Source organism: Notolepis coatsorum, assembly GCF_963971535.1.
Source record: "Notolepis coatsorum genome assembly, chromosome: 8".
Lineage (NCBI taxonomy): Eukaryota > Metazoa > Chordata > Actinopteri > Aulopiformes > Paralepididae > Notolepis > Notolepis coatsorum.
Window position 1 is genome coordinate 90,701,672 of NC_140172.1, and position 15,449 is coordinate 90,717,120.

Genomic DNA, 15,449 nt, shown 5'->3' on the forward strand with positions numbered 1-15,449 from the left:
CTAGAAGATGATGATCATTCTGACCTCCATTGGAGCTTCGTAGTAGGGGCTCGCGTCGCTGAGAAATCCCTGCCGGCATTACCTCCGGCTCTGCAGTTGGACTTTGCTTGGGAGGCGCTCTGCAGTGTGAGGGCTGGCGGCCTCTCTGGGGCGGGGGATGTTTTTGCAACGCGGGCGCCAGGTGTGTTGGTTGTGGGGGGAACAGCTACACAGCTTACGAAGGTCCTTCTCCAGGCTGGTATCCTTTTTTCGCTGCCTCTTAGCGGCGTGGAGAGGGTTCTGGTTTGATGCCCACGTTAACATGAGCTCCTCATTGAGAGCTTTGTTTACCTGGGACCGTGATTCAGAATCTGCTGTTCAATTCCCTGGGTCTCTGGACAAACGGATACCCACTGTTGCCGCGCTGGCCCTGCTTTTTCAAAGAAATGGAAAACCCCGGTGCGAGGGAGGTGAGCTTGGTGTTTCATTATGAGAATATCTCCATGCTCAAGTCGGCTATAGTCCGCGAGGGACTTGTTGCCGACACCGCTGTGTCTGGTAAACACCGTTCTGAAGAGGGACGTGTTGCCTTCTTTTTCTCTTCTCTCTTCAGATGAGAAGAGGGACAGACAGCGGCTGTCTGAAGTGTTGGCCTGTATTGCTTTCTCACGTTGTACTATTGTTCAGTGGTAGCCGTTTAGCTTGCTTCTTAGCTGGGTTGAGCTAACTGTTAGCCAGTTAGCTGTTAGCTACGACGTTAGCTGCCCGTTGCGTTCGCTCGGCTGGGAACGTTAGCTTGATGCTATCAGTTAGCCTAGAGTTAGCTGTTAGCTTGTGCTACAACCATTAAACTTTAGCCGTGAAAATAGCAGGCCCTGGCACTCTGACTACGACATCATCTTTGACAGAAGATGTAATCAGGCCTGCACCATGACCGGCTGCAGGAGGGGGGCGTCTCGCCGGAGCAAGGATCCGGCCATAGCTCTTTTTGCCCCACCAGCGAGAGGCCTTTCGTCAACGTGGAGACCAGCCTGTTGCGGCCTTTCATCCTGCGTTCGTTGGTGCAGGTAAGATGTCCATTGGACATTACCCCACTCTTCCTTCCCCTCCCGAATGTTTAGTTAATAACGATGTTTTTTTCCAAAACATATGTTACTTCACTACATTTGGGGATACGACATGTGCTGTGTGTGACTTGTCTTGGTCGCTTGTATAGCTTGGCCAAAGCTTGTGCTTTTCTCTCTACCTAGAAACAGCGTTGTTTTTTACGTGAGTAAACATGAACTGGGTTTTTTGTTGTATGATGAGAAGTTGTGTGTGTTCATGTAACGTTAGACAACGTGGCTGAGCCCACAACTGGCTGGGTTACCCTACAATGCTGTGCATAGTGGCATGTGATCGAGGGATGAGTCCCTCTCTCAGCTTGTGATGACAATAGCGGGTGGCAAGTTTTTTCACACATGAACAGGGCTGTACCTGTTCAAACAAGGTCTTCGGCTGTGCTGGCGTGCATGATGTAAAGCTTACTCTACACATTGCCGTCGTATCAGGGGTAAGGTGGTGAGGGGTGGGTTTCCCTGGTTTTCCCCTGGGCCCCCCCCCCCCCCCCCCCTCCCCTCAAACATGATTTTGTTTACAATATATGTGTTGTTTCACTATGTTTTTGGGGATACGGTGTAACCCCTCAGCTTCTGCTGGGGTTGTGCTCTTGCTTAGAGAGGCAATTTCTTTCTAAAAATTGTTTGGTCGGTGTCATGTGTACTTAGCAAGGCCTGTGACCAGTACTTAATCGAGGACTTGTGTCTTCTCTCGTCATGAAAAACGGCGTTCCTCTTACGGTACTTTCGCCCTTTTTTGTTGTGATGGAGGGTTGTGTGTTTAAGATCCACAACTGGGTTAGGTGTTGGCCTACAGAAGTTACATGTGTAAGCTCTTGTACCAGGGCCCTTGGCCCTCTTTTGGTCTGTGTTTTTTCTTCCTTTAGGAAAAGGTGTAAAAATTCAGGTGGCAGGTTCGCACATGAGCCTATGTGAAGCTGTTACCTTGACAGGTATACATGCGCTTCATGTAGCACGCTATGACTGGTGTCATGGCTCTGCTTTGTCATTGCATCGTATCAGAGGTGAGGGGTCATGAGGGGGTGAACTGATAAACCCTCCCTCCCCTTTTTTCTGATTGGTCAGGGGGTTGGACCTCCTGTCCTTCGGGCTTCCTGTCACGTTGCTGGGTCAGCGCGTCACAGGGTAGGGAGGGGGGGGGGAGGGAGTTTCCTGGTCCCACGCCATATTTGGGGGGTGGGTCACGGAATTCCCCCCGCCATAGAGTACGTCACTGCGCACGTTTCTATTGGTTGTGGGACTTCTGTGAGTTCTTTTCCGGCTCCATGTTGTGGACCTCTGTTATTGTCAAGATGAGTTATGCGGTGCGTGAGAACTTAAAAAGAAGCTCTGCTCTGTTGTATGTGTCTTGAGCTTGGTAGGTGATGCAATGCAGTAGAGACTATTTGTTCTTCTGCTCTGCTCCCTACTAGTAGTGTATATTGGGTCAGAGCCTCCTCTTCAGGGAGTTTCAGAGCCTCCTCGGTGAGTTTCAGAGCCTCCCTCTCAGTGAGGGAGCCTCCTCAAGAGTTTCAGAGCCTCCTCCTCAGAGAGTCTTAGTCCAATTGTTACATGAATCTTTTTGGACACGTAGCTCAATGTTGCATGTATCTTTTAAATTATTACTCACGTGTGAAGTCTCTCTCTGGGGGTTCCCTGTCTCCTCTCTTTTATAGGGCAGGGTTGACAGGGGTGTTTTCCCTCGGGCGCGTCATATGGGACCCATATCTGTGTCTTGGCCAGCTTCCTGCCGCTCTCCCAGGCGGCTTGGAGGGAACGTTATCTGGGTTCTTGTTAGAATTACCATTGATATGTTTTGGGTCTCGACGTGTACATAGTGCTGGCCCTGGGTGCTTCTGTGTGGAACCACGCATGGGCTTGCGCGCCTTGGTTGCTCATCATTGAAACTGCGTTTTTATGGGGCAACTAGGATGGAGTTTTGTCTCTTCCGAGCGCTAGTGTACTAGGTTAGTCTCGATGAATTCTCGTTCTTCTCTGGGGGGAGATAACGGAATAGATCAAAGCATTGGCGGAGGGGTTTCACGCCTTTGGGGTGGGCCACCGGGCGCGGCTTGGTGGCGCCCTCTGTGATGTTTTAGATCGACACACGTTCCTACCCCCACTCCTGGGACTTGGGATGGCGGCGTGATTAGGACACTGGACTGGTTCTGGTTGCGCCGGACCAGGTCAGTTAACCCGCCGGGGCGCAGATCTGCTGTTCTGGTACCCTGAAGGACTTGTGCTTTTACAGGGGGAAATGCCGGGTCGGCCGAGGCGTTGCAGGGTTTGATGTTATGGAGGTGTTCGTGGTTATGTCACTGCGTGTTATCCTTCACTGTTGCTTGGTCCTTATTGTGTTGTACCTTGCGCTGTGCTAAAGGAGCCTGGTCCTTCTCCATTCTTTTTTGCCCCTCTCTTCTCCTGCTTGGCGGGGCTGGGAGGGGGCTGTCGAGGTGGTTCTTGTACCCCTCTGGCATCCTTGTGTACGTCCCGGTCCGCCGGGCCCAGGTCCGGACTCGTTCTCGTCGACCTGTTGGCCTGGGTTAACCCCTTCTTGAGAACTGAAACACTTGTACTGCTGTATAGCCGGTGTATACCCGCAGTTGTGTTTTGGAGTTTTTTCTTGGGGGGGTTATAGGAACGACCGCACCTTTCATGACGTCTGCCAATCGTGTCTGCCTTCTCTGCCTCGGCCCCTCTAGAGGGTCGGGTTTTTTGTGGAGGCTGCGACATGGTGCACAGCATACCGTACGCCCCTTCTGCCGGGGTGCTGTTTTCAGCAGACCCTTGGTGCCTGTCTAGTCCGCAGTGCGCCAGGCTCAGGTCGAGTCTTTTTGACCTGTTACCTGGATTGAGGGATCAACCTCTTTGGGGGTTGTCTCCCCGGTGCGCTGCCTGGTCCCGCTGTGGGTGTAGCCTCTTGAGTGCTTCAGGGTGGCGTGCTGTAGGGGGGAAGGGCCTGCTCTTGGATGGGCCCTGTCCGATATACTGGCGATGTGGGGGGTGATGTCACTAGTGACCGCCTGGTGGGGTCTCGATGCTGCGGCATCGTTGGCCTCGCCAGGCCCCCTTTTCCGGGGGGTCCAGTCCCTTCCTGGGGCTGGGTCCTCCTTCGCGCTCCACTGCTACGGCCTTGCCGCGGGGTTGGGTTCTTGCCCTTGACCCCGTGATATTAGGGGTTGTAACAGGGGTTTTGTTTCTTCCCGTTCGTTCCCTAGTGGCATGTGGGTTGCGCGTTTGTGTAGTCGTGGGTTCTTCTGTGGGAAGGTAAGTCCCATGGTCTGCTCACCCTGTGCATTTGAATTGCTAAACCCTCTTCGCACAGTCGGATCCGATTCCCTCCCGTCCTCCACTAGGGGGGTCCGGGGGCTCGGGTCCTCCCCGGTTCTGATGGTTGTGGGGTGCCTCAGCGGGTGCATTTGTCGGGCTTCCGCTCTGCTCAGCTCCTGTATTCCAGTAGGCGCAGAGCGTAAGCTATACGATATATAACATACGGTTATCCTATAACCATAGTTATATGAGTAATAGCGGCGCTCTGCGCCGGACTCACTGAGGACCCCGTGGTCTTCGCCTTGGTGGTGAAATACTTGGGAAGGAGCTGTTAGTATGGCCACACCCCTGCTTATGTAGAGGAGTGGATGGGGGTGTGGCCAGGCGGATGGGTGTGTATAGGTACATGTGGAGAAATGTATTCAGTATATAGAACTGATATGGGATATATTCCAGTAGGCGCAGAGCGCCGCTATTACTCATATAACTATGGTTATAGGATAACCGTATGTTCCGAGTACCCAGCGTTGGATCAATAAACGCGATCGATATTTGGAATGACGATCAGGAATTGGAATAATCTTTTTGGAGAACATCTGATCTGAGGTAAGGAATTTTTACCAGTCTTGGGATAATCAGAGTCAGAGCTATTTTCACCTATATATCAGCGTGTGCCATACGTGTGTATGTGTGTGTCTGTGTGTGTGTGCGATCAGGAAATAAGATAATCGATTTTTCAGCCCGCTTCTATAGCGTGCATAAGTATACAGCAGAACCTCCTCTCAAGCCCTCCCAGAGAACAGTCGCATTTTGATTTCCTCTCCCAGACCTCTCCAAGGCCATTCCTACCCTCCCCTGCTGCCGTCTCCGTCTCCGGCCCTAACTGCCTCTCTGACGGTGTGGATTCTACTTTCTTCAATCAGACTTGGCTCCCTACTCAAACTACAATGGATCAACTAGTAAGCTGGTCATTTGCAGCGATTGATGGAATCTTCTCTTCAAGAAAGCAGAGTGCAGCTGATCCGCTGTGTCCAATCGGGACATTTCAAGCGGGCTTTGCGATTGACAGTTGGAATAAATGGCGCTCAATCTGCCTTTATTCTATTGAGATTGAGGATGTTGAGGATTTGTACATCCTCACAATTATGCTGATCGGTTTGGGAGCGATCGCTATCTGGATCTGGATTTGTACAAGAATAATCGGGAAAAGAGACGAACAAAAGGATGAAAACCGTGTGGACCGCTGTCTGACAGCTGTGGCCAGACTGGAAGTCTACCACATGGAACTTGTAAAAAGACTCGCTGTCCATTCATCTGACGAACAATTGAGAGGTCAAGTCTTGCTGGGGGTCGCGCAAGACATTAAAAGCGCAACAAATCGAGATCGAATTTGAATCAAATTGGTGCTTTCAGGAATCATTATACCCTGATGCACCCCCCCCCCCCCCACACACTCTCAAGTCTGCTGAAGAATGAAGAATGCCAAAGGTCTGTGCGCAAGGCCACGCTGGGGAGTCAGTCAAGATAAGATCAGGGACTCTGCGTTCCTACCCAACACCTCGCCAAGAACAGAGCGAAGCTGTCTGGAGTAGATAAGATGGATGGCAGGTCCCCCCCCCAATCCCTACCCAAACCCCCCCTCCCACGTGTACGCCTGGCGATGTGCGCGCGCTGGAGGGGAGGAACCTAAGACTGTCTCATCACCCATCACCAAAGCCACAACTCCCCCCCTATGACAGCAACTGTAGTCATAACCTGACTTGTCCCCCTCCGGTACTAGCTGATGGCAACTGTAATCAGTCAAAGCCGGAATCTCTCTCCGTCCTCCCTCCCACCCCATCAACCCCTCCCCTCGGGGTGCTTCAGAGACACACAGACTCACGGCTAGATTAACATGTTTCAACAAATGTACATGTTTGTATTAATTAAGGGTTGTGCCATTATTGCTATGCAAATGTAATACTTGTGAATGATTTTCTGTAATGAGTTGTATGTGTTGTTTTCAAGCATCCTTGACTTCCAAGGACAACGATGTAAATAAGTCATTGGCTTTTCGTTCCTCTCCTTGACAAAAGCAAATATGTGATGTAATGATCTGTATATGTTTTGTTGTCTAAAATAAATACCATACCATACCACACATATACTATCGATAATCTAGCGTTTATTTGAAAACGATTCATAAATAGGCCGAAAAATTACAATGTGTTTTGTGTATTCCAGTGTATTCCAGTAAAGGGCGTTTATAACAGAATCTAAATTTTTTTCTGCAACTTTCAAAAAACGAGTGTTTTTCAAAATGGTATAACAGAAATGAACTGATTAAAAAACAATCCGTTTCGACAATGTTGACTGCAAACAAGTCATTGATAAGCGACGGCCATATTAAACACATAGCCATAATTTAGGATATAGTTTATGCGTTCGCAAATATGAGAGCTCTGTCATTGAAGTGGGTGGTGGCACGCAACAGGGTTCCGGGGCACCACATGGCTGGCACTGAAAGTGTTAACTGACATCTCAGTAACACAAACACACAGAAATCATGTTACCTTGACGCCCCTCCCTCTGAAAGTCCATGTTACCTTGATGCCCCTCCCTCTGAAAGTCCACATGTTACCTTGACGCCCCTCCCTCTGAAAGTCTGCATGTTACCTTGACGCCCCTCCCTCTGAAAGTCCACATGTTACCTTGACGCCCGTCCCTCTGAAAGTCCACATGTTACCTTGACGCCCCTCCCTCTGAAAGTCCACATGTTACCTTGACGCCCCTCCCTCTGAAAGTCTGCATGTTACCTTGACGCCCCTCCCTCTGAAAGTCCACATGTTACCTTGACGCCCCTGCCTCTGAAAGTCCACATGTTACCTTGACGCCCCTCCCTCTGAAAGTCCACATGTTACCTTGACGCCCCTCCCTCTGAAAGTCTGCATGTTACCTTGACGCCCGTCCCTATGAAAGTCTGCATGTTACCTTGACGCCCCTCCCTCTGAAAGTCCACATGTTACCTTGGTGCCCCTCCCTCTGAAAGTCTGCATGTTACCTTGACACCCCTCCCTCTGAAAGTCCACATGTTACCTTGACGCCCCTCCCTCTGAAAGTCTGCATGTTACCTTGACGCCCCTCCCTCTGAAAGTCTGCATGTTACCTTGACGCCCCTCCCTCTGAAAGTCCACATGGCACCAGTCACCGTGGTTCAGCCTCTTATCGCTGGCCTTCATCTTGATGCTGCCAGAGCCCGTGTCCATCAGGAGGTAGAGGAAGCCATCCAGCAGCTCCAGAGCGATGAAATCTGCCCGGGACGTCAAACCTGCCTGCCCTGGGCCCTGCAGGGAGGAGCACACGTCTAATGTAAAGTAGTTGATACTGCCAAGATAAAGCCTCATAGTGTAAACTCAGAATGACACATGTACAAATAAGCATACTTAAAAGGTGAACTACGCCCAATTCAAAGGAACACGCCAACATTATGGGATATGCATACAGAAACAATACTTAAACTGTAAAGATAATCACAATTTATTGAATGTGATCAAAACTAAGTGTGATATATCAAGAATAATTTGTTAATTGAATCATAGCTATTATATTAATAATAATAATAATAATAATAATAATCATAGCTATAATAATTATCATCATCATAGCTATAATAATCAGAATCAAATATTGTGAGGCCTATGGTGATTCCCACCCCTATTATCAAGTGTCCTTTTTGCAGTAATTATTTTTTTTTATATATTTGGCTGGCCATACCGTGTGCACTGAAAGGCTTTAAAACACAATGAGAAGCATTCCTACAAAAAAAATATACATATAAGTTTACGAACTTGAGAAAGAACCCCCTTGAGGTCGCCCATTGAAAGAACTTTTCATGCACCTTACATCTACCTAGCCACACCCACTTCCATAGTATATAACCAGCATTAGCTAGTTACAATAATGAGCTGTGTTTTGACCCGAAGTACCCAGAACTTTTAGTCCCAAGAAATACAATTCAAGGAACTAAAAGGTTCATTCAGCCCATTGTTGTCTGCGTTTCCACGGCAGTCTAAAGATCCACAAAGATTACACAAATTAGTCCCCTGAAAAAGGTTATTGAGACATTCCAGTGTCTACTAAATAGAACACAAGGACAACGTTCTCTGATCAGATCTTCCTGATCTCGGTTAAATGATCAGACAAATATTCCCTGCATGCGCTTTTGCCATATATTGAACAGGAATGTGCAACAGCATTAATAACAACGTTAGGTTTGACATAAATCATATAAAACACTGTCAAACGAGGCGTTCAAACATGAATTAAGATCCAGCAATTGCACTGACAACTATGAAATGAATGTGATGTTGCATCTTTTAGGTAACAGTGCAGTGACTCCATTGTTATTCTATATGTTAAAAGGGTTGATGCTGTGGTTTTTCCTGCATAGAACTAACGACAGGTTATGTATATAACCTAGTTATATGAGTACTGGCTAAGCGTCCCGCTCTTAAGCCATACCGAGATATACCTCATCTCATGTACCTAGTGTACTCCATCAACGAATACAAAACAATACACCCATCACCTGCCAAGCCCCGCCCTAGTGGCGTACTATATAGTACTAGGCGTGGCCACCACTCACTCTTCCTCGGAAAATCGTTTCCAAGGAAAAGTTTCCCCAAGGGAACTCAGGGCACGCTAAGAGCGGGACGCTTAGCCAGTACTCATATAACTAGGTTATATACATAACCTGTCGTTATATATTCGTACTGGCATCGCGTCCCGCTCTTAAGCCATACCGAGATATGGGGTAGAGCGGACGCGAGGCCCGACAAATGTACCCCCTGAGGACCCGTAAGCCCACATCAGGGGGGAGGGGAGTCCCGTCACCCCATTCTTCCTAATGAAGAGGGGGCGGCAGTCAACTCCACCCAAGTGCGAACAAGAGGGAACTAGAACCTGTTGAACGCACAGCACAGGTGGAACCACGTGTGACACAACACATTGTGGCCCACACCCACACACGCCTGCTACCCTACCAAAGGACGGGAAGCAGGAGAGGCCACAGACCTCAGAGCCGCCTGGGAGACAGAACCCCGGTCATGTCCATGAGGTAAAACCTTACGAAGGGACCCGGTGAGGACCATGAAGCCACAGCACAGATGTCCTCCACCGAGGCCCCACCCAGGAGAGCGGCAGAGACCGCTACCCCACGAGTGGAGCGCGCCCTGACGCCCCCAGGGGGAGCCAACCCAGCCAACGTGAAGCAAAGGGCAATGCCCTTGCACAACCAATGGGACAGGCGCTGTTTCGACAGTGCCTTACCAGCACAAGAGCCACCGTAACAGACAACTGATCGGTAGCCCTGAGGCCCTGAGTACGGCTGAGGTAAACCCCCAAGCCCGGACCGGACATGACAGGTGAAGGCCCGCCTCCAACTCACTAGCGTGAGGAGGCCGATGAAAACGCCTGAACCATAATATCCCTGGAGCAGAAAGCACTCCGGATATTTCTAGGCACGAAGGCTGGATTAGGCCGCAGATTGGCACCGCTATCGGAACGAAAAGACAGGCACTCTGGCCGCACCGAGAGAGCACAAGCACACCCACGCGTTTAGCGGAGGTGATGGCCAGCAAGAACGCAGTCTTGAACGACAGCCGTTCCAACAGCGCTTGCTCAAGAGGCTCAAACAAGGCCAAGGACAACCGACCGAGGACCAATTGAAGATCCCAGCTCGGAGCCAAGAGCGTTTCACCGGCTTAAGGCGTCGAACGCCAAGCAGGAAACGCTTCACAAGAGGGCGGCCTTACACCACTCTTGGAAAATACGCCACCTACCCGCGTAACCCGCGATAGTGGAGGGAGCATGCGCGTTCCGGATGGTACCAACCACAGAAGGATCCATCCTCTCCAGACTCACCCTCTCACCAGCCAACCCACCAGCAGCTGGCCCAGCACAGGAAACTAACACAGAGACTTGTGCGCTTGAGAGAGGGCCCGCGATGACCAAGGAACAGGTCATGACGGGATACCAAGAGCTGGATCAGGACCGGGAACCACACAGCTGCGCCCCGGTCCGGCGCAATCAGGATCAAGGACCTGCGCTCCACAAACGTACCCGCCCCAACAACTGACCTAACAGATGTATGGGGGAAAGAATCCCAGGCGGCACGGCATCGGTCCCAGACCTGCCTGACTATGTCCGGACGTAATCCCCACCCGTCAGGGTGAGGACCGCCCCGCGACATTACACCTGTACCCACATTCACCCTGCCGATGATGTGGAGAGCCCTCAGGCCGCGCAGATGGAGAACGCCCATAGCCAGCCGCCCGCCGCCCGGTGCAGACGGGGGGAGCGTACTCCTCCCTGTCTGTCGATATACGACACTGACGTCGTATTGTCCGTCCTGACTTGCCTCTCACCGGGTCTATTTCCATACTGGAAAAGAACCACCTCCGTAACCTCCTCCTGGGGTGAAGAGGAGGCCAAGAGGGACCACGGAATGAGCAGATGCCCTCATACCAAGCAGGCGCATCACGGACAGCGCCGTAACCGTCCTAGGACGGAACCTCCCGAGCGTGTCGCAACACGCTCTGAGAGGGATGCCCATAGCACTCCACCCGTTGACTGGGAAGAGGAGTACTCTACTTCCAGTCTACCCAGCCTGGCATGAGACCTGACGATCCACCTTGACCGCCAAGGACCAGAACGTCGGCAGGGCAGAATACACTTCGTAACCCCTGACGATGCAGAGGCCCCAGTGCGGCCTCCACGCACTTGGTGAAGATGCGGGGAGCCAGAGAAAAGCCGAACGGCAGCCCCTGGTACTCATACGCTAACACTGCAAAGGAAGCGTAGGTAAGCCCTAGGACGGAAGATCGGGGATGCGAACACGCATCCTACAGGTCTATGGAGGAGAACCAGACCCCCACCTGACAGTGTTCAACAGGTAGGAGACGATCCAAAAAATGCCGAACCTTCCCATGGGACAGGTCCAACATGGGTCTGACGCCCCCCCCCCCCCCCCCCTCCCGATTTCTCAGGCACCAGAGAACACCGGGAGGAAAACGCCATGACGATGGCTTGCTTCGTCCACTGAGATCGGATCTCGTCGAGCAGAGCTGTCACTGCTGGTGACCCTGACAATAGGGTCTGTACCAAACCCGAAAACGGGTGGGGTTGTGTAATACAAGTCCCCGCCTCAGCGTTCTCTCCATCCACCTCGACATATGGTACTGCTGTAGCCATATGTGATGATACTCCCAACGCACCCGCCGCCATGTGGCGCAGGTCCGCTAGGAACTGTAGATAGGCGGCCCGGTCCCACCCGCTGTGCGTAGCCAACCCTGGACCCGTGCGAGCAGAGTGTTCCGTGTCGGGACATCTGACCCTGACACTACCCACGAGGCAATCGCACCCAAGGGGGGACCCCGACAGAAAGGGCCGGTTTGATACGGGGGAAGCTGACATCAGTTCTAGGTGACAAAAGCTCCCCCACTGAACACCCCTCCAGAACATGCTGAGGAGTTGTTCTGCAGCCGGACATGCAAGGTGTGAGGCCCCCATGGGATCCTACACACCGTAGCCCTGCAGTGATATTACTACCACCCAAATCACGCGCGCCTGCGAGACCACTGCCAATCTTTCAGGAGTGGGAGGCACCAACATGATACCTGGCCTGGCGAAGGCGAAATCGGGGAAGCCCGCACTGTGTGCCTCAAAAAGGTTTCGAGCCCCCCTGCTGACAACACTTATAGTTGACAGACGTAACACCAGGCTCAACCAACACAGCTTATGGTGTGGGAGCCGCTTGACAGCACAACATTCTCACGGACAGACCCAGGCTCAGCCATCAACTGGGTGTCAGCCCCTGTCCCCATGAGAAGCGAAAAGTGGGGCCGCACGCGCTTCAACGAAGGCACGCGGCCCGCAGCCAAAGGCAACCTTGCCCAAAAAAAGGAGGGGCTGCCCGGGCCCGGCCGAGCCCGAATTATTTATTTAAAGGGGAACTATTTTACTATTTCTTTCACTATTTGGGCACTTTTACACAATTCCTGTGAGTCTATGGAACACCTCTGTAATATATATATTTTTTTTATTCATTGTTTTGTATTTCTAATCAAGTCCTCAAAAACAGCATTTTTCTACCTCAAGATCTCGAGCTGTTTTGAGCCTGGGCTCCTAAACCACTGTGTGGCCTCCGTCTGCTGAACATTAACATGCAGCAGTGACTATATGACATCACATATAGGCACATTTTCAAACGACTCAGTTCAGTGAGGGTGAATATTGTGAGAGGAGAATTGGAAGAATGCGCCAATATGAGAATTTTGAGACATAGATCATATTAATATAAGTTCGCATAGCTAGGAAACAATGCTAAACACTCAAAAAGGCCATTTATAAGATAGTTCCCCTTTAAAAAAAAGGAGGACGGTAGCCATGGAAGATTTGAAGCAGAAACTAGCAAAGGGGGAGCTTCTAAAAGTTGCTAATGTGACTGGGAAGTCTAGTTTGTGGAAGCACTTCGACCTGATTGTAAGTAGTACAACTAAGGAGCCTATTGGAAGTGTACAGTGTAGAGAGTGCAGCGCAATTTTAAAATATGACAGCAAAAAGACTGGCACGTCCTCCCTCTTGCGACACGTTGAACGCGGTGGCTGCGGTCGTTTGAATGCTAGCCAGTCACAACAGTTGCCACTGACAGCCTTCCTTCCAGCAGCAGTGCCAATAAAAGTTAAATCTGCAGTATTGGATAAATGTGTTAAGTTCTGTTGTCGGGATATCAGGCCCTTTCAATCAGTTGCCGGAGAGGGCTTTGTGTCTCTGGTGCAAGAGCTCATAAATGTTGGAGCTACATATGGCCGTCTCCCAGCTAAAGACGTGCTGCCGCATCCTACCACTATATCGAGAAAATTTCTTGATATCGCAGCCACAAAAAAAGACGAGCTTGTCAAGGAAATATCAGACATAATGTCCAATGTAAATGTGGGGATGACCACCGACATGTGGACCGATGATTACCGCAAGGTCAGTATACATGTCACACACACAACACAATTCACAGCAATAATAGTAATAAACAAATTTAAATCAATTTAATTAACCAAAAACGGAACGGAATATATAAACAGTGTTTAAGCACTTTGAACTGCAACATCTGTATGAAAAGTGCTATACAAATAAAGTTATTATTATTATTATTATTATTATTATTATTATTATTATTATTATTATTATTATTATTATTATTATTATTATTATTATTATTATTATTATTATTGTTATTATTATTGTTATTATTATTATTATTATTATTATTATTATTATTATTATTATTATTATTATTATTATTATTATTATTATTATTATTATTATTATTATTATTATTATTATTATTATTATTATTATTATTATTATTATTATTATTATTATTATTATTATTATTATTATTATTATTATTATTATTATCCCTCTCCCCCAGGTCAGTTATATGTCTATAACATGCAGGGGCGTAGCTGGGGGGGGGTAGCTTAGGATGATTCCAAGGGCCCAGCACTGAGAGGGGCCCCCCCAAAAAAATTGACAAAAAAATTCTGCTCGCGCGCTTACGCTCGCTCGCATTCACTGGGGGCCTACAAATACATTCTTTCATGGGGCCCAGAATCTGGAGCTACACCCCTGATAACATGTCACTATGTGACACCTGAATTCCAACTGAAGAGCCGTGTACTGGCGACTGCGGCGTTTCCCCCCGATGAAGCCCACACGGGCGAAAATATAAGGAGAGAGCTACAGAAACAGCTGGTGTCAGTGCTCGGATTTGATGCTACTGTTTTCAACAAGGTGGTTTGGGTCACTGATCAGGGATCAAACATCATGTCTGCGCTCAGGCCGTACCACCGTCTCGACTGCCAAGATCACATCTATAACACTGTGCTCAAACACGCCCTGGATCACACTGAGCTCAGCGAAACTGCCCCAGAAATAGGAGAGACATTGCTGGCAGCTAAGGCCCTTGTTAAATACACCAAAAAGTCGGGACTTGCCTGCCAGCTGAAAACAACAGTGAAGCAGATGGGAGAGACTAGGTTCAGCAGTGTTTTTCTCACGTTAGAATCCGTCAAGGCTGTCTACGTGGAACTGAGGGAGAAGCTTGCTCTCCGCGGGGAAAGCCGCCGGATTGATGACGTATCGCCAGACGTCCTGGGATTCCTGGTAGAATTCCTTCGTCCCTTCTATCTTGCGCAGAAGGAGCTTGCGGGCGACCAGTATCCTACACTCAACCTGGTCATGCTCTGGCACGAGAGGCTTAAACGACACTGCCAACCTGTCACCACAGACACCCCACACCAGTTGGTTATCCGCAGCAGACACCTGGAATGGATTAAGAAGAAAATAGCGATCCAGCCGCTCCACAAGCTTGCCATGTTTTTATGGCCCAAGTTCAGCCAGCTACGAATGATGCCCGCAGCCGACAGAGAACGTGTCCACCTAGAAGCAAGGGCCCAGGTAGCCAGCTTCTCAGCTATGCCCCCTATTCGCCAAGAACCAGCTGATCCACCTGTTGCAGAGGGTGAGCCCCTGGCCAAGAGGAGAGGGAGCGTGGTGGAGTGTGAGTGGGAGAACGTGTCCTCCACTGAAGACACTGTCCTCCTTGTCAGTGATGCTATGGAAACAAATGACAGAGATGTTCTGGGATGGTGGAAATCCCACGAGGCCTCGTTGCCCTTGCTTGCCAGACTTGCACGCTCTGTGTTCAGCATCCCTGCAAGTAGCAGCAGCAGCGAGAGACATTTCAGTGCCGCGGGGAGAGTAGTCGATAAAAGGAGAACCACGCTGAAGCCATCTACGGTGGACTCTATTCTTCTCCTCCACGACGCATTTAAATTCTAAAGGAATTAAATGACTAATGTAAATAGTTCAAGAGAGAGAGGCAAGGTTGGCCAAATAGGCATTATGCCCTGAAAGGTCGATTATAATTTATTATTAGCCTATACGTTAAAGTTCATTGTTATTGGATTTTGGACATCTGGACTTTGTTCAAAGCGGTAGGCCAATGCCATAAGCCAAATATTGTATTATTATTTTCTGATTTATAAGTTATTATTTTCTGATTTA

General features: G+C 49.6%; 1 protein-coding gene across 1 annotated transcript in view; it reads right to left on the minus strand.

Moving 5' to 3' along the window:
* Nucleotides 1-15,449, minus strand: part of LOC311233505 (neurexin-2-like) — a gene marked incomplete at both ends in the record, with an annotated part of 583,916 nt that overhangs the window by 461,970 nt on the left and 106,497 nt on the right. The window contains one exon of the mRNA XM_084320472.1: nucleotides 7,492-7,669. Within this exon, the coding sequence (XP_084176598.1) occupies nucleotides 7,492-7,669 (178 nt within the window). The remainder of the gene's footprint in view (nucleotides 1-7,491; nucleotides 7,670-15,449) is intronic.